Consider the following 21,354-nt stretch of genomic DNA (forward strand, 5'->3'; position numbering starts at 1 on the left):
TGACACTGTGTGCGGGTCTGCTTGCCATCGACGCATAGAATAGCGGTTTATGCCAAGTATACGTCGCTTCCACGAACACTTTGCGGTTAACAGCTGCTGAATATCGAACAGAGGTGGATCAGCCGGGCAGGACTGGCCAAGTTTCACCAGAGCACTGCGGTGCATGCGGCCGTCTCAGACCTCACCGTCCGCCACACGCTGCCAATTCAACGCTCGCGACATACAGACACATGTATTGTTAGTAGTATATTACTCCATGGCACGATTCCGTTGAGAATAAACGCCTCACAAATAAGTAGAACATATTGTACCTCGCTGGAATGCAACAGATGTCGTTCAAGCCAGACAGCCCCGGCGGCGTCGTCTCTAGGGTGCCCCTACGATAATCCTGGCGCTCTGAGCACCTGGCTAAGCGGTTCACGGGGCAGCGTATGCTCTAACACACAAACACCAAGCGCTGGCTGCCGTCTAGAGGAGCCGGGGCGCGCGCTGAGAGGAGGAGGAGGGGGACCGCACGTCCCTCCCGAGGACGCCGCCCTCCGCGCCGAGAGGACGAGGAGGGGGACCGCACGTTCCTCCCGAGGACGCGTCTCCCGCGCCGCAGGCCGAGGACGCCGCCCTCGCAGTGGAGCGTCAGCGCGCGCCGGCAGCCGTCCGGACCGCCGGCGGGTCCGGGGCGGAGCTGAGCGAGACGTCGGCGCGGCGCCACAGTCCGGGTTCGCCAAGAACCGCCGAGGGGACAGAGCAGGGGACGAGAAGGTGACAAGATCACACACACGCGCCGTGGCGGGCGGCCGCCGCGCGCCACGCTCGTCTGACGCTGCCGAGCGGCGCCACACAGGGGTCGCGCGAGCTGCCGTCACAGGCACGGCGACAGCGGCGTGGGAGCCGCCGCCGCCGCCGGAGAGGGGGGGGGGGAAGGCCGAAGGAGGGCGCCTCAGACCCCAGACGAGGGAGTTAGAACTCCTGCAGGCCGTCGCCGCTACCGTCGATGACGTAGTTGTCCTCGTCATCCTCGTCCGCCACGTTGAAGTCGGCGTCGTATCGCGCGTTGTCGCCATCTATCGAGAGGAATACGGACTGTGAGTTGCCATGCAGGCCGCCACATCCGCGACGCCCCAAGAACTGTTGTCGCATGCATGCATGGATTTCGGACACCAGCCAGCCAAATCAGCGTCGGAAAAGTGGAGGTGGAGAGTGAAGAGGAGGGAAAATCGGCACCACGTGCGTGATGCAATCCACGACAAGAATCAGTCATCCGCTAGTTTCGACTAGTCTCGACAAGCGTGTCAACTGATCGAGAGGAAGCATAACAACACGACCAGGGGCAAGCGACGGAAAGCACGCACATACACTGTCATTCACGCTGCGAAGGACAGGTCTGCCGGGGACAGCCCGGCCGTCCCGGAAGCTCCGCTACTGCGCCAGCTGCAGCCCGGTGAGTCAGAGCCGGCGTGTCGGCCGGCGGCCCGAGGCCCCAGTCTGATACCGCCCGACGCCCGGCCTGATTACGCCCGAGGCTCCGGTCTGATACCGCCCGACGCCCGGCCTGATCACACCCGAGGCCCCGGCCCGATCCCGCCCGACGCCCGGCCTGATCGCGCCCAAGGCCGCGGCCTGATCCTGCCCGAGGCCTTGGCCTGATCCCGCCCGAGGCCCCAGTCTGATTCCGCCAGACGCCTGGCCTGATCACGCCTGAGGCCCCGGCCCGATCCCGCCCGACACCCGGCCTGATCCTGCCTGAAGCCTCGGCTTGATCCCGCCCGAGGCCCCAGCTTGATACCGCCCGAGGCCCTGGTCTGATTCCGGCCGAGGCCCCGGTCTGATCCTGTCCAAGGCCTCGGCTTAATCCCGCCCGAGGCCCCGGTCTGATCCCGGCCAGAGTCCCGACCTGATCCTGCCCGAGGTCTCGGGCTGAAGACGGACGGGAAGAAGAAACACACGCTTGACATGAGACAAGACCCGCCCGTGCTAGTCAAAGGCTATTGGGGGGGGGGGGGGGGGGACTGAGGCGAAGAAGAACGGCCCCATCACCCACAGCGCAGATCTCATGGGCAGCTTTAGAGGCCGACCGCGGAAATAAGTCCCAAACAGAGCGAGTACAAACGAACACGAGAACCGCCCACGGCAAGTGTCGAAGCGTGGCGCAGACTCAGGGAAAATTCGCCCCGGTGGCACTTCTGCCAGATGATTTTCTGCAGCAGACGACCGGTCGCCTCCGTCACAGGCATCCCGCTCACTCCTGTCAGACGCCCGCAGCCGGACGACTCCCCGCTCGCTTCAAAGCATAACTTGGTCGCCTCATCCAGTTAAAAACAACCGTCCTGCTTGGCCGACGTTCGCATCGCCGCACGCTGCGGCCCGCGTGGAATCATCCGCGTTTCCCGGTCCGGTTCAAAACAGGGGTGTGCTAGCTTCGCTAACCGTCATACTGGGAGCGGGGAATAGGAGTGACATTCGCTAGCGAGAAGCTCGCCGCGTGGAATGTTTAGCATCATGCAGTATTTCAAAATCAGCCTAGTATGCTATTTGCGGAGCATGTACGGCCGGGTACAGCTCCGGCCGCGCTGCGGCCGCGCCTTGATCTTGCTCTGACCGCGCTCCGGTCGCGCTCTGACCGCGCTCTGGCCGCGCTCTGACCGCGCTCTGACCGCGCTCTGACCGCGCTCTGACCGCGCTCCGGCCGCGCTCCGGCCGCGCTCTCGCCGCGCTCCGGTTGCGCTCCGGTCGCGCTCTGGCCGCGCTCCAGTTGCGCTCCGGTCGCGCTCTGACCGCGCTCTGGCCGCGCTTCGTTCGCGCTCTGGCCGCGCTCCAGTTGCGCTCCGGTCGCGCTCTGACCGCGTTCTGGCCGCGCTCTGGCCGCGCTTCGTTCGCGCTCTGGCCGCGCTCTGGCCGCGCTCTGACCGCGCTCCGGCCGCGCTCCGGTCGCGCTCTGGCCGCGCTCTGACCACGTTCTGACCGCACTTCGTTCGCGCTCTGGCTGCGCTCTGACCGCGCTCCGGCCGCGCTCCGTCCACAGCTCCGGCTACAGCTACATTTACGGCTACAGCTACAGCTACAGCTACAGTTGCAGCCCAGCCTAGCCTGGTGACACCAACCTGGTGACCTCGGTATGGCAATCTTGCACCGGGACAGAGTACGGAACCGCTTGCTAACACGCGTACCCACGCCACGCACGTGTTGTAGATGCCTTTAGATTTTCCCATCGCACTCACTGTGTGCAGCACTGCGCGGTATAGCACAGCATGCAAGGCTTCCTTAAGCACGCGCACATGTGTCGTAAATAGCATATCCCGCCGGTTCGGAAATACTGCATAGCACTTAACATGTCATGCGACGAGCTACACGTTAACGAATGCCACTAGAAGGGACATAAAACAGATTAACTGTGACGTTTGGCCATAAACCGCCGGCCACCTGGCCGTAAGCCGTCACACCGTCAACACTGACTGCTTCGCGGTCAAACAACAACGAATGCGTACGTGATCAAACAGGCCGTACGTCCGACGTTGTCAGTCGAAGCCTTTTCGTCCCCAGATCTTACATCAACTTAGGACGACATTACTTACGCATACATTCCTTTCAAGCAGTCCGTTCTTCCGACGTCACCAGTCGAATTCGCTTCTTTTTTTAGTTGTAAGCCCTTTCGCCCTCAATATTTTATCAATTCATGACGCCATTATTTACACATACATTCATTCACAAATATTCGAGATCATTTGCACCTGAAGCCGCACGTACCGCAGCGCGTGGTGCCTCGGCGTCCCCGAGTACCCTTCAGCTCAACACCGTACCGGTCCGCGCACCAGCACTGACTGCCGTGGCACTGAGTTGGCCGGTAGAAGCCGTCCGAGTCGCACGAGGGCAGGTACGCGCCTGGGGCAGCACAGGTCAGGTCAGTACACAGGACAACAGGTACGCATCTGGGGCGGCACAGGTCAGGTCAGGTCAGTACACAGAATAGCAGGTAAGTGCTGGGGCAGCACGGGTCAGGTCAGTACATAAGACAGCAGGTACGCGCCTGGGGCAGCACAGGTCAGGTCAGGTCAGTACACAGGATAGCAGGTAAGTGCTGGGGCAGCACAGGTCAGGTCAGTACATAAGACAGCAGGTACGCATCTGGGGCGGCACAGGTCAGGTCAGGTCAGGTCAGTACATAGGACAACAGGTACGCATCTGGGGCGGCACAGGCCAGGCCAGTATACATTAGGGCAGGTACATGCCACGCCTTAGCTGAATCTGCATCAGGGGGGGGGGAGCAGCTGAGGTCAGCGCAGGCTAGGAAATTGGGGGGGGGGGGCGAGGGGGGTAGTTTGCGCAGCTCGGGAAACGAAAACATTGGCCAATCCCAGTGTCACATGCGTATTGCTGACAGCTTTTCTGGTCTTATTTGCACCGCTTACTAAAAACAGAGATGCTGTGAATATCAATACCCTTTAATGTAAGCAATGTAACTACCCGTTAATGTAAGTAAAAGAACAATGGCACATTATCAAAGTGTCCGTACAACTTCATTCATAATATATGAATCGTCCAGCAGGAACAATTTCTTGTGAATTCTTTCACAAGATTACTATTGACCAGCAGCCGAGTAGCAGCATCGAATAAATGGAACGTTTCAAGATGCCACTTATCCCTACCTGAGCGTCACCCATGCCCTCAGTGGAGACTGCCCAGGCCACCCCTGCCCTCCCCATGCCGCAAGTGGAGACCGCCCAGGCCATTCCTGCCCTCCCCGTGCCGTTAGTGGAGACTGCCCGGGGCCACCCCTGCTGTGCTCGTTCCGTCAGTGGAGACTGCCCGGGCCACCCCTGCTGTGCTCGTTCCGTCAGTGGAGATTGCCCGGGCCACTCCTGCTGTGCTCGTTCGTCAGTGGAGACTGCCGGGCCACCCCTGCTGTGCTCGTTCCCGTCAGTGGAGACTGCCCGGGCCACCCCTGCTGTGCTCGTTCCGTCAGTGGAGACTGCCCGGGCCACCCCTGCTGTGCTCGTTCCGTCAGTGGAGACTGCCCGGGCCACCCCTGCTGTGCTCGTTCCGTCAGTGGAGACTGCCCGGGCCACCCCTGCTGTGCTCGTTCCGTCAGTGGAGACTGCCCGGGCCACCCCTGCTGTGGCTCGTTCCGTCAGTGGGAGACTGCCCGGGCCACCCCTGCTGTGCTCGTTCCGTCAGTGGAGACTGCCCGGGCCACCCCTGCTGTGCTCGTTCCGTCAGTGGAGACTGCCCGGGCCACCCCTGCTGTGCGGTGACCGGCGGCGCTCTCACCGGGCCGGACTCCGTCGTCGGCGGTGCGGCTCTTGCAGGGCGTGTCGACCGTCTCGAAGCAGCGGCACCACTCGCGCGTCGTCAAAAAGATGTCCCTGCGGCGACGGCGGCAGCGGTCAGGGCCGACACCCTCCACAGGCCCCCTCCCCTCCCCTGCTGCCCTTCCACAGATGGCCGGAGAGCACCCTCCGGCCCGCATAGCCATCAACTGGAGCTAAAGGTTGAGTGGACCGACTGCCCTCATCCCGTCCATTTGGTGCTCAGTTGGTCCGTCTGGTCATCATCCAGACCGTCTGGTCCCCGACTGGACCAGACAGACCATACGAGGGTCTCAAAGCTGGTCCGTCTGGTCATCATCCAAACAGTCTGGCCCCCGAGTGGACCAGGCAGACCACACGAGGGTCTCAAAGTTGGTCCGTCCAGTCCTCATCCAAACAGTCTGGCCCCCGAGTAGACTAGACAGACCATACGATGGTATCAAAGTTGGTCTGTCTGGACCTCATCCAAACCGTCTGGTCACCGAGTAGACCAGACAGACCATACGAAAGTCTCAAAGTTGGTCCGTCTAGTCCTCATCCAGACCGTCTGGTCCCCGAATGGACCAGGCAGACCTGAGGGTCTCAAAGTTGGTCCGTGTAGTCCTCATTCAAACCGTCCGGTCCCCGAGTGGATCAGACAGATCACACGAGGGTCTTAAAGTTGGTCCGTCCAGTCCTCATTAAAACAGTGTGGCCCCCGAGTGGACCAGACAGACCACATGAGGGTCTCAAATGCAGAAAGCAAAAACGAAAAACAAAATACATCGGGAGAGGCGTTATCGCACCACGGATGCGGAGATGAGCGCTCATAACTAGGAGTCGCGAGCAAACTGTTCTGAGAAAACGGTAATCGCGCCAAGATTTCAGCACTAACATGGACATTGTTCTGACAGAGCAGACTGTGAGGCTTAGCGCGTGCGGAGCGGCGTCTTTATGTTCCAGCCGGCAGCCGCGGACGGGCGCAGCGGGGCGACGGGCCGTAAATAATGCATGGATTTCTTACACCCCCGGGAACAAATAGCAGCGAATACGAGCATCGCGTGATACGTCACACAGCATTAGTGTGCTGACAAGGCTGATGACTCGGGTACTGTGGGGAAAACGGGGAGACGTGAAAAGAAGAGCACATGAAGAACATCAAAAACTTAGCAGTAGCCAACCGATGACTCGTTTCTCAACAGAAGCACGCCAACAAAACTTATAATCTAAAACATCGTCGAAAGCAAAATAACATGCATACGGCGATGCGTCTGGCTGGGAAATTGAAGTGAGTGAACATCAGTTGCTGGGACTTGAGATTGACAGATGACCCTCAGCCGGAGCCGACATGGGCAAGAGACTGCACCGAGCCAACTACGGCCAGCAGCGATCAGCCATCCCCGCCGCCCCCACCCGTACCGGTTAATACACAGAACGGCCAGCATGGGAGAGGCCGGCCCGGTGGGGCAGACAGCGAAGGCACCTGTGTCGCCACTCCATCAGCCCCCCCCCCCCCGCTTACACCCCTTACTGGGGAGCAAGCGGGGGGGGGGCTATCCAACCCCAGCAGCGTGACATCCCACCCCCGCGACGCCAATCCATCGACCTCACCGATAACCCAGCCGCCTGTCCTCCACGTTAGTCTCCTCCCGCATCGCCGTTACAGGTGAGGGCGACCTGACCAAGCTGCGGCGGCAAACCCTAGTCCACGAACACCCGAGTCCACGAACACCCGAGTCCACGGACGCCCGAGTCCACGAACACCTGATTCCATGAACACCTGAGTCCACGAACACCCACAAACGCCGTGACACTATGGAGCCCAGTGCACGTTGATACCGAACCGACACCTCCGCGAACGGCGAACTCCCAACAGGAGAAGGATGCGAGCGGTCCGGTCCGGCTCTGTCCGGTTACGTCCGGTTATGTCCGGTCCTGCGATCCGGTCGGCTCGCCGCCTCACTCACACGTTGAGGTCGCAGCGGTCGAGGAAGGGCTTCAGGCAGCGCTCGTGCTGGTCGCGCTCGACCGCGAACAGCTCGCGCTGCGTCAGCTGCGTGTCGGCGTCCGTGTCCAGGTGCAGGAACATCCACTGGGCCATCTTCTTGCAGTCGGACGGGAAGTGAGCTGGAGGCAGAACACCGCGGGCTGACGGTGGCGGCGGACAGGACAACGGCGCCCGTCAACACGAGCGCCGCGCTGCGTGGACGTGAACACCCTGCAGTGGCACGTGGCCACGACCACGTGGCCACGTGGGAGGCAGGAGGTTCTATCCCTTGCCTCCGGCAACAACGGAGTCACAAGAGTCTTCACATGACTCAGCGAGTTCGGTGTCGGCGCAACAAGCTGGGCGTTGCGGGGACACTAGTCGCGACATCACCTCAGCAAAGACTTCGCGCGCCGACATGTAGGTCCATCATCAGCATCAATCATCGTCCCATCCGTCTGCCTGTCTGTACGTCTGATTGATGATGCGGCGTTGGCATCATCAGTCGTACAAATCGGCGTCATGAATACCGCCCTCCTTCACACAATCGGTATCATGAACATCACCACCCTTCCGATCGTGCCGACTCTATCAAACTAATAGCCGAAAGAAGACGCAAAGACGGAATGTGCTACTCACTGCTATAGTACTTGTGATGCTTCCTCTTGGGCTTTGCGCCGCCACTGGTGGCCTTGAGAACGACAAACCAGTCTACCAGACGGGAGCCCATCGAGTCCAGATCCTCCTTTGAGCACTCTGCGCCTGTAACAAGCGATCCGCTTCGTTTTTAAATCCCACATTTCCCAGCTTTCCTCAAAATCGTCGACTGGCGAGCAGCATTTGGCTTTTACGAAGACATACCGCGGCATTAATCAAGCAAAGCCACAGCATCCGTGCAGGTCATACAGAGGTGTGAGCTTCACCGAAAACATTACGACACGCCGCAAGCCAGGGCTGCTGCGAGAAAGCCAACACAGCTGGATACAAAACTCAACGACGGGGAATGGGCCATCGACGGAGCGAGCAAACAACGAAACAGTTTGTTCTTTACGGGCACCAATAAAAGGCTGCGAAACTAGTACCACAATGTGCCTGACACGACTGGCTCCCCATCCAGACGGTAGTATCGAGCGCCACACTAATGCAAGTCTCCTGAGGCGAGCCTACCAAAGACAAAAAAGCAGAGCCTGCGAAGACTGCCCCTGCTGACAGGAAGACCACCTTTGTGGAGACAGCGGTAAGGCCCGAGAACGGTTCTTGCAACTGCATGACGCTAATTTCCACCATTTATCTGGTTTTAACGATTTCCAAACCATTCTTTTCAGCCTAGACGATCCTCTGCATCACCTTGTTTATATCACGCAATAGAAAACTGGAATAAGCTAACATATGAGCACTGGGGCGCAGACCTTGAATGGGATTTGACGAGCTATTACAAAACGTCGAGCATTTCACGTAAAAATGACCTTCGTTCTTTCGTTAAAAGAGCTCACATAAAGTGACCCAGCCAAACGGGTATGTTTGACTTGCTTAGCTCGTGCGTTGTTACCCTGCACGTCGTCTTCAAATGCGCACATTCGAGCAGTAAGCGTGCACAACGGTGGGGCTGAGCAAAAAGATGGCTATTCACTTACTAGTTTGGTGCTTGTAGCTTTTGCCGGTGTTCTTGGGATAGTATTTGACGTTGTTGTAGCTCTTCTGGTCCTGCTTGTACTTATCGTACTGGAAACACAGAGCGGGGGTTGGTTCATCCCGGGGCCGGCATCTAATCTACTGAGCGAGAGCTCAAATCACGCGACAAAAAAATGCCAAAAAAGCAACAAAAAATAGTGCACGCGAACTTAACATACAGATGGCAGCACCTCACCCCGCGATTATGACTCATTAGCGAATGCGCGGCGCACGCGGCTTTCGGCGCGTTTGAAGAAGATGTCGGAAGTGAAGAGGATTGGGGACGCGTGTCACTGCTGTGTCAGCGACGTCACTGGCGACTGCTGTGTCATTGCTGTGTCAGGTACGTTACTAGCGACTGTTGTGTCAACGCAGCCACTGGCGACTGCTGTGTCAGCGCCGTCACTGGCGACTGCTGTATCCATGCTGGACGCCTTGAGGCACCTGGGTGCCATCTAAGCGCCACACTTCACACGAGGGCGCCACAGCTGCGCCGACCACCACCACCTGCTCTGTGCGGCGGACACTTCCACCCTCGAGCACCTGGCACCGAGGGGCGCATCGACAAGTGATTGCCTCACTAAAGCTGAGCTCATACAAGATGCATGAGGGAAACAGCACAGGAAACGTCCACTGCGGACTACTCGGCTTCTGCCGCCTCGGCAGCCGGCCAATCCGCGCGCAGTGCCGCGGCAGGGCGGCTAGACCGCGGGCCGGTGCGCCCGAGGAGAGGAGCGGAGAAAATGGGAGGATGGCAGGGCGGCTGGAGCACGGGCCGGTACGACCGAGGAGAGGAGCGCAGCAAATGGGAGGATGCCAGGGCGGCTAGAGCACGGGCCGGTACGACCGAGGAGAGGAGCGCAGAAATGGGAGGATGCCAGGGCGGCTAGAGCACGGGCCGGTACGACCGAGGAGAGGAGCGCAGAAAATGGGGGGATGCCAGGGCGGCTAGAGCACGGGCCGGTACGACCGAGGAGAGGAGCGCAGAAAATGGGAGGATGCCAGGGCGGCTAGAGCACGGGCCGGTACGACCGAGGAGAGGAGCGCAGAAAATGGGAGGACGCCAGGGCGGCTAGAGCACGGGCCGGTACGACCGAGGAGAGGAGCGCAGAAAATGGGAGGATGCCAGGGCGGCTAGAGCACGGGCCGGTGCGACCGAGGAGAGGAGCGGAGAAAATGGGAGGATGGCAGGGCGGCTGGAGCACGGGCCGGTACGACCGAGGACAGGAGGGGAGAAAATGGGAGGATGGGGAAAGGGGGGCGATGTCAACGGTGCTGTCTGAACCTTGAATTGAGCACGAATTGACGCTGAACTGGGCACCTGACACCATGATTTCCGCGACTCTTCGATCTATTCGTGCGCTGCGATAATTTCTGTACGGCACACATTACAAACGCCGCCTTTTTAATAACCCGAAAACGACAGGAAGATGCAATAACCATTTGACGTTGTGGATACCTTTCACCGTAAATGATCGCTCATACATCCATAACGCAATGTCATAGTTCAAAGTAAGTTGTCCCGAAATCAGCCAACAACAGGAAGTGATGTGGCACCACTGGTTACGCCGAGGCGACTCCAGCACGGCGCGCGCTGCTGTTAATATAATAACTATGATAACACCAGCTGCCACGCGATATAAGATCCACGGCAGCCGTAATGGCCCGCACACGAGCTCCGCCATCCACAAACGAATGCGAACAGACACCGTAGCACGCGATTGTCAAATTACGTAACGCCACCGGTAAAATAAGCTAAGTCAGCAATACCCTGTCGCCCTTCTGGGAGCCGTGTGCAGAGCGTCCCTGCGACAGCGGCGCCCCGGACTCGGCGAGGACCCCCTACTGAGCCCGGCCGGGGGGCGGGAGACGGTGCGATCACTCTCATCAGCCGGACGGGAATCAGCGCCGGAATGCAGCATCATCAGCCACGCAAATGGCTGAGCGACGCGGGGCTTCCATTGTCGGAGAGCCGGGCCCGTGCCTGAGGCGTGGGGATGCCCGCGAGACGGCCCCCCACGCCGCCCCGAGAGGCCGCTGTCGACGACGGGCCCGCAGGACCACTCGCGGTCAGGTCCAGAGGCCACGGACGCGGGACACCGAGCTGAAGAAGGTCCAGCAGTAGCCGCGTGCAGCTACCCACTTCAGAGGCTTCCCTTCAGCCGATTTCGACCAGCGCAGCCTTCGTGACTGGCTATTGTCGGGCACTTACCGATTTCCCCCGGAGCAAAATGCTCCGCATCACCGCACGCCGTCACAACACGGCGGATTGTCAGAAGCGAGCGGACGCGCAATCCCAGGAGCGGCGAGTGTCGGCCTTGACAGAGCCCTCCGCACCGGGTCCAAGCACCCGCCTTACCCGGCTCGGTCACTGTGCGCCGCCCGCTCGCCGCACCGGCGGAGCGCGGTGGGTACAGCAGCAGGGCCAGGATGAAGCCTGACTGGCGTTCCAGCCGGAGAACGCGCTCCACGCAGCACGGGTCGAGCACACCTCTCGGGGACAAACCTTTCGGAGGCGGGAACCACGCACAAGCCCCTCCGCACATTCTCTGTGCGTTCAAAACAGCCCGTTTCACTGGGGAATCTGGTGACTAACACAAAATCCTAGTTACAGTGGACGTTTTACCGACGCGCCCAGCCGGCGACTACGGGTTCTCCCTCCCACCACACATGCGTTCGTCGTCCAACAGTGCTGAAGCGGCTGTGTCTCACCTTCTTCTTCAGCCGGGTCTTGGCCAGCTTCTTCTGGTGGCTGCTGAACTCAGGCCGCGCCAGTCGGTCCCGCTGCTTCTGCTTCCGACGCCAGTAGGAGCCGGGCACTGCCGGCGCAGGCGGACACTCAGGTCGGCACTCATACCGCTGCTCAGGTGGACACTCAGGACACCCAGACGGCCACTCAGGCACCCAAATAACGCTCTGACGGTCACTCAGACGGCCACTTGGGCACCCAAATAACGCCCTGGCGGTCACTCAGACGGCCACTTGGGGCACCAAAATAACGCTCTGGCGGTCACTCAGACGGCCACTTGGGGCACCCAAAAAACACTCTGGCGATCACTCAGACGGCCAGTCGGGGCACCCAAATAACGCTCTGGCGGTCACTCAGACGGCCACTTGGGGCACCCAAAAAACACTCTGGCGATCACTCAGACGGCCAGTCGGGGCACCCAAATAACGCTCTGGCAGTCACTCAGACGGCCACTTGGGGCACCCAAAAAACACTCTGGCGATCACTCAGACGGCCAGTCGGGGCACCCAAATAACGCTCTGGCAGTCACTCAGACGGCCACTTGGGGCACCCAAATAACGCTCTGGTGGTCACCCAGATGGGAACTTGGGGCACCCCAACGAAGCTTTGACTGACACCCAAACGGGCACCGGCACACAGACGGACGCCCAGACGGGCATTGACAGACGGCCAGAACGCCCAGACAGACACCCAGACGGACGGACGGGCACTCCAGGTGGCCACTCAGATAGAAACCCAGACCGACATACGGCCCGACTCTCAGATGCACCCAAACATGGGGGATTACAGGCGGAAGTCGGGTATTGATCACGTGAGGCGAGAAAGTACGCTCGACATCTGTGCCGAAAGCGTCCACGAGACCCAACACCCAGCCCACACCGAGACCCAACACCGAGACCCAACACCGAGACCCAACACCGAGACCCAACACCGAGACCCAACACCCAGCCCACACCGAGACCCAACACCGAGACCCAACACCCAGCCCACACCGAGACCCAACACCGAGACCCAACACCGAGACCCAACACCGAGACCCAACACCCAGCCCGCACCGAGACCCAACACCGAGACCCAACACCGAGACCCAACACCGAGACCCAACACCGAGACCCAACACCGAGACCCAACACCCAGCCCACACCGAGACCCAACACCGAGACCCAACACCGAGACCCAACACCGAGACCCAACACCGAGACCCAACACCGAGACCCAACACCCAGCCCACACCGAGACCCAACACCGAGACCCAACACCGAGACCCAACACCGAGACCCAACACCGAGACCCAACACCCAGCCCACACCGAGACCCAACACCGAGACCCAACACCGAGACCCAACACCGAGACCCAACACCGAGACCCAACACCGAGACCCAACACCCAGCCCACACCGGCGGGCGGTCCTGCCCGACACCCAGATACGGAATCAAGCCAAGTAAACCACGCTAGCCACTGCCAAGGCCGTAGGAGAACATGAACCTGGCTCAAGGAGTCATGGACCGGTGGCACGGTCGGGCGCGGACACGGCGTGTTTTATCACCGCTCGCTTCGGCAGCGCGTTAACGGAAGACGGGTCTTTAGAGTGATACCGGCGCCGGCGATAAGCCAGTGCACCCTATCCGCCATCAAGGCCAACGCGAAGAGAAAGGAATTAGCGGGGCTTCGCGGTCGATTAATGACTCTTTAATGACGAGGTTAACACCCCGTGTCAATACCGTCGAACGGAAAAGTTGAGACGACGCAATTAGTAATGACAAAGCTGTCGGGGAAAAACGCAAAACGCGGTTAATGACGCGTGCCGAAAAATAGACAACGCTCGCAGTGATTCGAACTTGGCCGGAGTTACCAACTGCTGGGCACATACGATAAAGGCAGGAGGATTAAAACGTGTTAACGAAGCGTACTGCCTAACCTTTGAGAGCATATGGCCATGCACTAGCCTTTAAAGCTAACACCAAGATATTACACATGTCCGTTTTACTCCACAACACAGAATATTTGATTCCAACACAAAATATTCCTTGGTTCCAATACACATTCCGGGCCATTTACGTCCTTCCATTCACGCCATTCATATCTTTCTTTCCATACCGTAATAACTGCAAGGTGCACGACATGACTGTACACAGTGAGGCAGGGAAAGAACACGCCGTGTTGGCTGCACCTACCGCGGCACAGACAGAAGCCCTCGCAGTCGACAGGGAGAAAACACGCGGTGTTGACTGCACCTACCGCGGCACAGACAGAGGCCCTCGCAGTCGCCAGGGAGAAAACACGCGGTGTTGACTGCACCTAGCGCGGCACGGGCAGAAGCCCTCGCAGTCGACAGGGAGAGAAGACGCCGTGTTGACTGCACCTACCGCGGCACGGACAGAAGCCCTTGCAGTCGGTGGTGACGAGGGAGTCGTGGATGCAGTTGTGCTGCTCCAGCCGGCACAGCGAGCTGTACGTGCGGTTGTCGGTGCCGCAGATGTAGGTCGACACGGTCGGGTGAGTGTAAGGGCACTCTCGGCACTCTCTGCAACACAGGCGCACGGTGACGGGACGGCAGCGAGTGAGTGAAGGGACACTGTTGGCACTCCCGACACCCTTTGCAACACGGGGCATGGTGGCAGCACCACGAGTGGGTGAAGGGGCACTCCCGGCGCTCTGCAACACGGGGGCACGGTGATCACACGGCAACCAATGGGTGAAGGGGCACTCCGGGCACTACCTGGAACATAGGGCATGGTGATAACACTGTGACAGTTGGGTGAAGTGACACTTCCGATGACATTCCCTGGCACACAGGAGAAGGTGACTATACGACGCCCATAGGGACGAGGGCAGAACGCTGAGCGGGCGGGATTAACGGTGCTTCCTGCAGTATCCGTTCTCAGCGAAAGTGACACGCGCCACTGCGAACCCCCATGAGCACCGGCGGCTACCACGTCATATTAGCACCGAAGGGTCCTAGCGCAACCGAGATTCGACTACAGGCCCCAAGGGCGGGACCGGCAGGCTCAGACCATTCAGCCATCGCGTCTCTGCTGGCTCTCTGTGCGGCACGGAGCACAGACCAGGGTAGGATCCAACAGCGGGGAGTACTCTCCACACCACTTGGGAGGGAATAATAGGTGGCGAGCAAGGCCTCTGCAACGGAATGGTGCAGGCCGCCCCCAGCACGGTAATGGAGTCCCAGGACGCTGTTGAGACAGCGGGATGTACTATCACACAGCAACGCGCCCAAGGTGGCCAGCGGGTCACTTTTCAATGTGGCACTTAAGTATTTAACGGACAATTCGTCTTAGAACCTGCACTTCAGATGATGCCGAGGACCTGGCCACCCACTGATGTTTAGAAGCATTTTGAGACACCCGGCTGTTCCGGACACAGGCTGTTCCGGACACACCAGGCCTGCGGAACAAGCCGTGTCTTGCCGACCGGACACGGCCGAGACAGCCCTGGGGACAGCGGAACAGACCGTGTCTTGCCGACCGGACACGGCCGAGACAGCTCTGGGGACGGCGGCACAGACCGTGTCTTCCCGACCGGACCCGGCCGAGACAGCCCTGGGGACAGCCGAACAGACCGTGTCTTCCCGACCGGACACAGCCGAGGCAGCTATGGGGACAGCGGAACAGACCGTGTCTTCCCGGCCGGACACGGCCGGGACAGCCCTGGGGACACCGCCATATTTGACACGGTCCACCCGAGATTGCTGCAGCTTGCAGACAAGGGCGAGGGCCGCAATGTAAATTTGCCAGCCCTAAGTGGCGGCGGTGATCCCGGGGCTGATACGCGCCAGCGGCGGCCGGCCGGGTCACGGGGCGTCGCGGGGAACAAAGGCGCGTCTCATGGGACGCCAGCGGCGGCCGGCCGGGTCACGGGGCGTCGCGGGGAACAAAGGCGCGTCTCATGGGACGCCGCCGGCCCAAGCGGCGAGACTCTGATAGAGATCCTCCGCCCAGGCGGCGAGACTGTGATGGAGATTCTCCGCCCAGGCGGCGAGACTGTGATGGAGATTCTCCGCCCAGGCGGCGAGACTGTGATGGAGATTCTCCGCCCAGGCGGCGAGACTGTGATGGAAATTCTCCGCCCAGGCGGCGAGACTGTGATGGAGATTCTCCGCCCAGGCGGCGAGACTGTGATGGAGATCCTCCGCCCAGGCGGCGAGACGGTGATGGAGATCCTCCGCCCAGGCGGCGAGACGGTGATGGAGATCCTCCGAACAGCCAGCGAGGCCGTGAAGGAGATCGTCCCTCCAGGCCGTGGAACCGTGGTGGAGAGGGCTCTCTCTAAACGCCCGACTGGTGAAGACGTTCATTATCAGCAAGAAATGAGGACGGCGCTCGGTACGGGATGTTGAGTTATTAGTAGGACTCTGGTAAACCAAAAGCCACGTAAAATAGGCTTGTGTAAATTCCATTTAAGCTTTTAGCCTGGATTCGGCGTGATATGACAACACCACTCGATATCATTGGATGAGCCTCCCCATTTGCATCAGATGTACGCGGCCTCAATAACCCCATCACCCCGCACGCCGATGGAGGACACTTAAGAAAAGCGAGTGTGGCGAATGTGTCGGAATGAGTGTCTTTCAACAGCAAACTGTAATCATTAGGCGGCTTTAAAGAAATTTATTGGGGCGATACAAAGCTTGACGTCCTGCCTCCGGCTACATGGTACATTTGAAACGATGCTCGCTCTTTTGAGCATAAAGCGCATCAATTGGACAATGTTCGGCCAGGTGTCCCTGTCGCCGTGGAGTCGTGATTGATACTTTAACCCGGCTTTCCAGCAGGGATCATAAAAAGGCAGCCACACTCTTCTCGGGATCAAAACTCGGCGTAACGACGCAGCGAGCCCGGCTGTGTCACGACACTCGCCACTACTCCGCTCCAGGTCATCGCGCCCTAACGCCTCATAACGGCCGGTGACCCAGCACCGAGCTGGCGTGACGCCGCCGTGCCTCCAGCTGCGGCGGGGCGCCAGCCGGCGCCGAGGGCTCGTCTCAGGGGCCGGGGCCGCCCGGGCGCCGCAGACGGGCGGCGGCCGGCGGACAGCACCACGTCGCCGCTCGACCCGCGGTGCGGCATCGCCACTCCAGGCGGGCGGCGGCCGGCGGACAGCACCACGCCGCCGCTCGGTCCGCGGTGCGGCATCGCCACTCCAGGCGGGCGGCGGCCGGCGGACAGCATCACGCCGCCGCCCGGTCCGCGGTGCGGCATCGCCATTCCAGACGGACGGCGGCCGGCGCCGCGACACGCCAGCCCGACGCGTGAAGAGACGTGCTCCACACAGCAGCCGACCGTACCGTCACAGTCCAGGGCCCGGGCAGCGCCACGCCACGCGAAAGCAGTCCGGTTCTCTGACTGGGAGGAGATGCGACCGTGCGCTACGGGCCAGAGCTGCGGTGCGGACGGGTCCTGGGGTTGTCGCAGGGGTCCCGGACCTATGGCTGGGATCTGGCCACGGCAGAATCATGAAGGATCTGAGATCCAGCCTTGGGATCTGGACACACGAACGACGCTCGCTTTGGACATCCGTTAACAGCGTCCCAAAACGGATCTGGCGGAACTGGAACTGGAACTGGCAGACCCCCAACGGACTCGCGGTCAGGTTTCGCCGCACTTCTCTGTGCATGACAATAACAGTTCCCGCGAGCATTGTGCGGCGCAAAAACCGGGCGAGGACATGCATCTTATGGACGATTCCAAACATGCCAACTTACTTCACTTTCTGCACCTCCCTCGCCACGTCGGCATCCTCGTCATCATCCTCATCCTTTTCGTCGTCATACTCGTCTTCATCCTCGTCGTACTCGTACTCATCCTCGTCCTCGTCCTCATCCTCGTCCAGGTCGATCTCGTCGTCCTCGTCCTCGTCGTCGTCGATGTCATCCTCTCCCTCGCTGGTGAAGGGCTCAGACTTGATGAGGTGTTCGTCCTCGGCCAGCTGGCGGCTGATGATCCGGTCCCTGAGGACAACAGGAGGACATTGATCAGGGCCCGACCTCTGCCAGCCGACTGATGGTCCAGTCCCTGAAGACAACGGGGGGGGGGGGGGGGGAGGGAGGAGGTGGACGTCAATGCGGCGCCCGACTTCGGTTTCTCAGACCTCGCCTCCAGCCCACCGCAGGACATCCTCGGAACGCGTCATGGGCCACCTATCTAATACATAATGGTTTCTCTCAATTTTACTAATTTAGTCGTATGCCACAAAAGCTAAGCTTCACGCACCTCGGCCTGACGCTGCTGTAACTCGACAGCTGTTTTGACAAGCGCCACACACCGCACACACACGCTGCCGTCTGTCGGGCACGCGTTCTTTATTCTGCAAAACGGAAAGCGACAAGCGCTGTCGTCAGTCCCTCCACTGACAGACCACGGCGACGGGCTGGTGACCCAGCCCGACGGGTCAGTCCGACAGGGCCAGCCGCTCCCCGTGTGAGCCGAGCACGCGCACCCCCGTCTCGTTCAGGACCACCGCCCACCCTCGCAGCCCAGAGCCGGCCAAGCCCGCGCTGCGCTGCAGGGACGGCGACAGTGCAAAAGCGGCTGTCAGCGGCTGCAACGAGCCAGCGACAGCGGCCTGCATTTCTTTATTTCTCTCCACGCTTCGCCCCGTGGAGTGAGTGATGCACGCTTCTGGAGGCGGCCAGCCGGCACCCATCTGCTCCAGCCTCGCTGCCGCCCTTCAACGAGGGCTGCTGCACCTGCCGCCGTCGCAGCGGCTCGGCGTAACGCGCTACAGTCACGGCTCGGCGACCCTGTGGTGAGTCCGTGCGGCGGCATAGTTCTCCAACGACGATATACGTCGATCCTCACACTGGGAATCCGTTTCGGTCATGAATGGAGCTTTCCACGGTGAAGGCGGAACAGTCACAGTCTCACAGTTACAGTGACACGCGAGTCTGGTCGCCTATGAGGGCAGGGGGGGGGGGCATGGGTATGCATGGTCACCAGGGGCGTCCCGGCGGAGGCGTGCCTACCCGCGCCACAGCGGCGTAATCGGGTAATGGCCGAGCTCCCGGTCTTGTGACACCAAACAGCCTGGTCATTAGCAGCCTCAGGCCGGCCGACTGGCAGTGTCCCAAGCCGGCTGCGACGTCACGAGTCTGCCGGCCCGTTCGGCGGCGTGGTGACGGCGCAGTGGGAGCGCCAGCCGGCCTTCTGACGTGCTGAGCCGCATTTTGCCGGCACACTGACGGCCATTTTCCCACGTCCAGCCGTTTCATTTTATTCTGTGTTCATTTCGCGATTCGCTTCGTAACGCGGCAACTAATAGGGTTTCTAAGCTTGGTCAGCGGTCACGCTAGCCACTTTAGCCGTCTTCAGGCGAAATGACCCCTTTCCCGGGGTCGTTTGCGAAAACCGTTGCCATTTCATCCGTCGCTCGCCGTCGACGCCCGCGTCCACGACGCCCGCGTCAACGGCGGCGCGCCAGACGAGCTGCGACAAGAGTGGCGCAGCGGCTCGCAAGGCGACGCCGTGACACGGCAGCGTTTAGTGGCCGCCCGCACCCGCCGCCGCGTCGTGGCTTGGCCACTGTAGAACGGAACCCTGCACGAAATTTAACGGTGCGATCATGGTACGGCAGTGTTTTACGGCCGCCATCGCCCCAAAGTGCCGGTCAAATGTACTTGGCAAAGCCATAGAAGGCACCGTTAGGCGCAGGGTGTCCAACCCAAGCCGTGATACTGGGGAGCGTTTGCGTCGTTCCACAGCTCCGCTTCGCAGGCAGCGGTTCAGCCGGATTTAGAAGGCGGAGAATTGGTGTGATGCACAGGCGGCTGACAGTGGGAAGCGAGTCATTCTGAACCAGACAGAGACGCAGAATTCGCACAGAGCAGTGAACCATTCACACCCATCAGGGCGTCACAGAGGTCACAGAGCCATACCGACCCACGGAGGGACTGCAGAGCACAGAGAGGAGGTGTTCTGACGCTCAGAGCGCTCACAGCAGGCCGCACCTGAATACCGAGGCGAAAACAGGACGGATGACGATGTCGTGATTGCATAGCCACCAATCGGCCTCGAACACAGCTGGTGACGTCATATGTGCCCAAAGTCCCCTTCTCCGATCACACGAGCTGAATGTCCCAGGGTAGCCGATCCTTCGCGTCGACTTCCAAATGTCGTCAGAACTCCTTTATCTCCCCCCCCCCCCCCCCCCCTCATCAACATCTTCCACTGAGGCACACAAACAGAATATCGGCATTAGCCGGAAGCCGGCGGATTCGGTCCGAATGGCCGCCGCCCTCAGCCGTGGCGCCGATCACTGATTTATCGAGGGAAATGGCACCGCCTGGGCCACTTTGCATGCGGCGAAACACAGGGGAAATCCGCAGGAAAGACGTGGATCTCCGACTAAATCGTCAACACCTCCCGGCTCGCTCTTCCCCACACGCGGAAGCGTCGGAAGGTGGCCGCACGTTCGGCACGACGGTACAGTTTGAGAGAGCCGAGTAGACGCGAACAAACGGTGCGCAGGCCTCGGTTCAGGGCGCGCCACTGCCGAGTCAGTCCGCGATTGTCGCCAGGCGCCGGTCGTGGAGGAGCCGCCGGGCTGAACCGGTACGCTCGCCGCCAGGGGCAGCCGTGTCTCCTGTCTGTCAGAGAGGTAACCATGCATAGCTTCATGCGTGCGTCACACAGGCGTTCCGTCAGGCGTGTGTCCAATAGGCGTCCTGTCGTCGCTGTCAGCCTGTCGTGACCGCCCGGTATGACCGCCTGTCACAGACGCGCTGCTGTCACCGCTCACGGCCGTCCAGTTGGGTGAGAGGCAGGATTCGGTTGCTTCCAACGGCCATTCGGAGCCCGCAGCCCACGCCGGCACGTGGTGAGAGGTGAGCCAGAGTGAGCCCTGAGCTGTGAGCTGTGAGCTGTGAGCTGTGAGCTGTGAGCTGTGAGCTGTGAGCTCTGAGCTGTGAGCTCTGAGCTGTGAGCTGTGAGCTCTGAGCTCGGGCGGAACACGGCCCGGTGCGAGCTGAGCGGTGTGCCGGAGAGACCTCTGAGCTCTGAACTCCCAGTCCAGACGGCTCGCGAGCGAGCTGGGTAGTGCGCTGGAAGGACCTCTCAGCTCCGAACTCCAGGTCCAGACGACTTGCGAGCCATCTGATGCGCCGGAGCGAGCTCCGAGCCTGCCCGACCAGGGAACGGCCGCCGGCTGCGTCCCTCCGGCACCGTCACATCCCAGTCGGCAGCCGCGCCTAATGAAGCGCCCACGCGCGCCCGGCCGCTTCAGGAGCGGGACAGGCGAACAACGGGCTGCCCTAACGCGCCGCTCAGACTCCAGCTATTCCAGCTGAAATCGGATGGCGGCAGTCGCTACAGCGCGGCATTCAAAGCGATGCCACTTTTGCAGCGCCGCTCGCCGATGCAAATGGAAATGTCTTCCCAAATCAAGACCGCTAGAGCGGCGGAACACTCCGTTTTCAGCGGCGTGGTTTTAACACGGGAGCGGCCAAACTTCTGCATAATGGAGCAGGCGAAACACCGGCGAAATTACCAAATGCGGAGCGTTTTGCCTGTTTGCATGCTCGTGGCGCATCACAAGCCGTAAAGCTCTGCGATGTGCAATGGTGTGCAAGATCTGCAACACAAGAGCAACGCCAGACCATGACCAGACCAGATCAGACCAGACCAGACCAGATCGGACCATACCAGACCAGAACAAA

At 60.4% G+C, this 21,354-nt stretch overlaps 1 protein-coding gene across 1 annotated transcript in view; it reads right to left on the reverse strand.

Annotated features, from left to right (window-relative positions):
- Positions 1-229: 229 nt before the first annotated feature.
- Positions 230-21,354, reverse strand: part of Cow (Proteoglycan Cow) — a 74,067-nt gene continuing 52,942 nt past the window's right edge. The window contains exons 4-12 of the mRNA XM_037224212.1: positions 17,407-17,652; positions 14,054-14,211; positions 11,650-11,756; positions 8,901-8,988; positions 7,906-8,028; positions 7,247-7,406; positions 5,263-5,357; positions 3,742-3,876; positions 230-1,061 (exon numbers count right to left, since the gene is read on the reverse strand). Of these exons, the coding sequence (XP_037080107.1) occupies positions 958-1,061; positions 3,742-3,876; positions 5,263-5,357; positions 7,247-7,406; positions 7,906-8,028; positions 8,901-8,988; positions 11,650-11,756; positions 14,054-14,211; positions 17,407-17,652 (1,216 nt within the window). The 3' untranslated portion in view covers positions 230-957. The remainder of the gene's footprint in view (positions 1,062-3,741; positions 3,877-5,262; positions 5,358-7,246; positions 7,407-7,905; positions 8,029-8,900; positions 8,989-11,649; positions 11,757-14,053; positions 14,212-17,406; positions 17,653-21,354) is intronic.

The sequence above is a fragment of the Pollicipes pollicipes genome, unplaced genomic scaffold (genome assembly GCF_011947565.3).
Source record: "Pollicipes pollicipes isolate AB1234 unplaced genomic scaffold, Ppol_2.1 Scaffold_1600;HRSCAF=1878_pilon_pilon_pilon, whole genome shotgun sequence".
Classification (NCBI taxonomy): domain Eukaryota; kingdom Metazoa; phylum Arthropoda; class Thecostraca; order Pollicipedomorpha; family Pollicipedidae; genus Pollicipes; species Pollicipes pollicipes.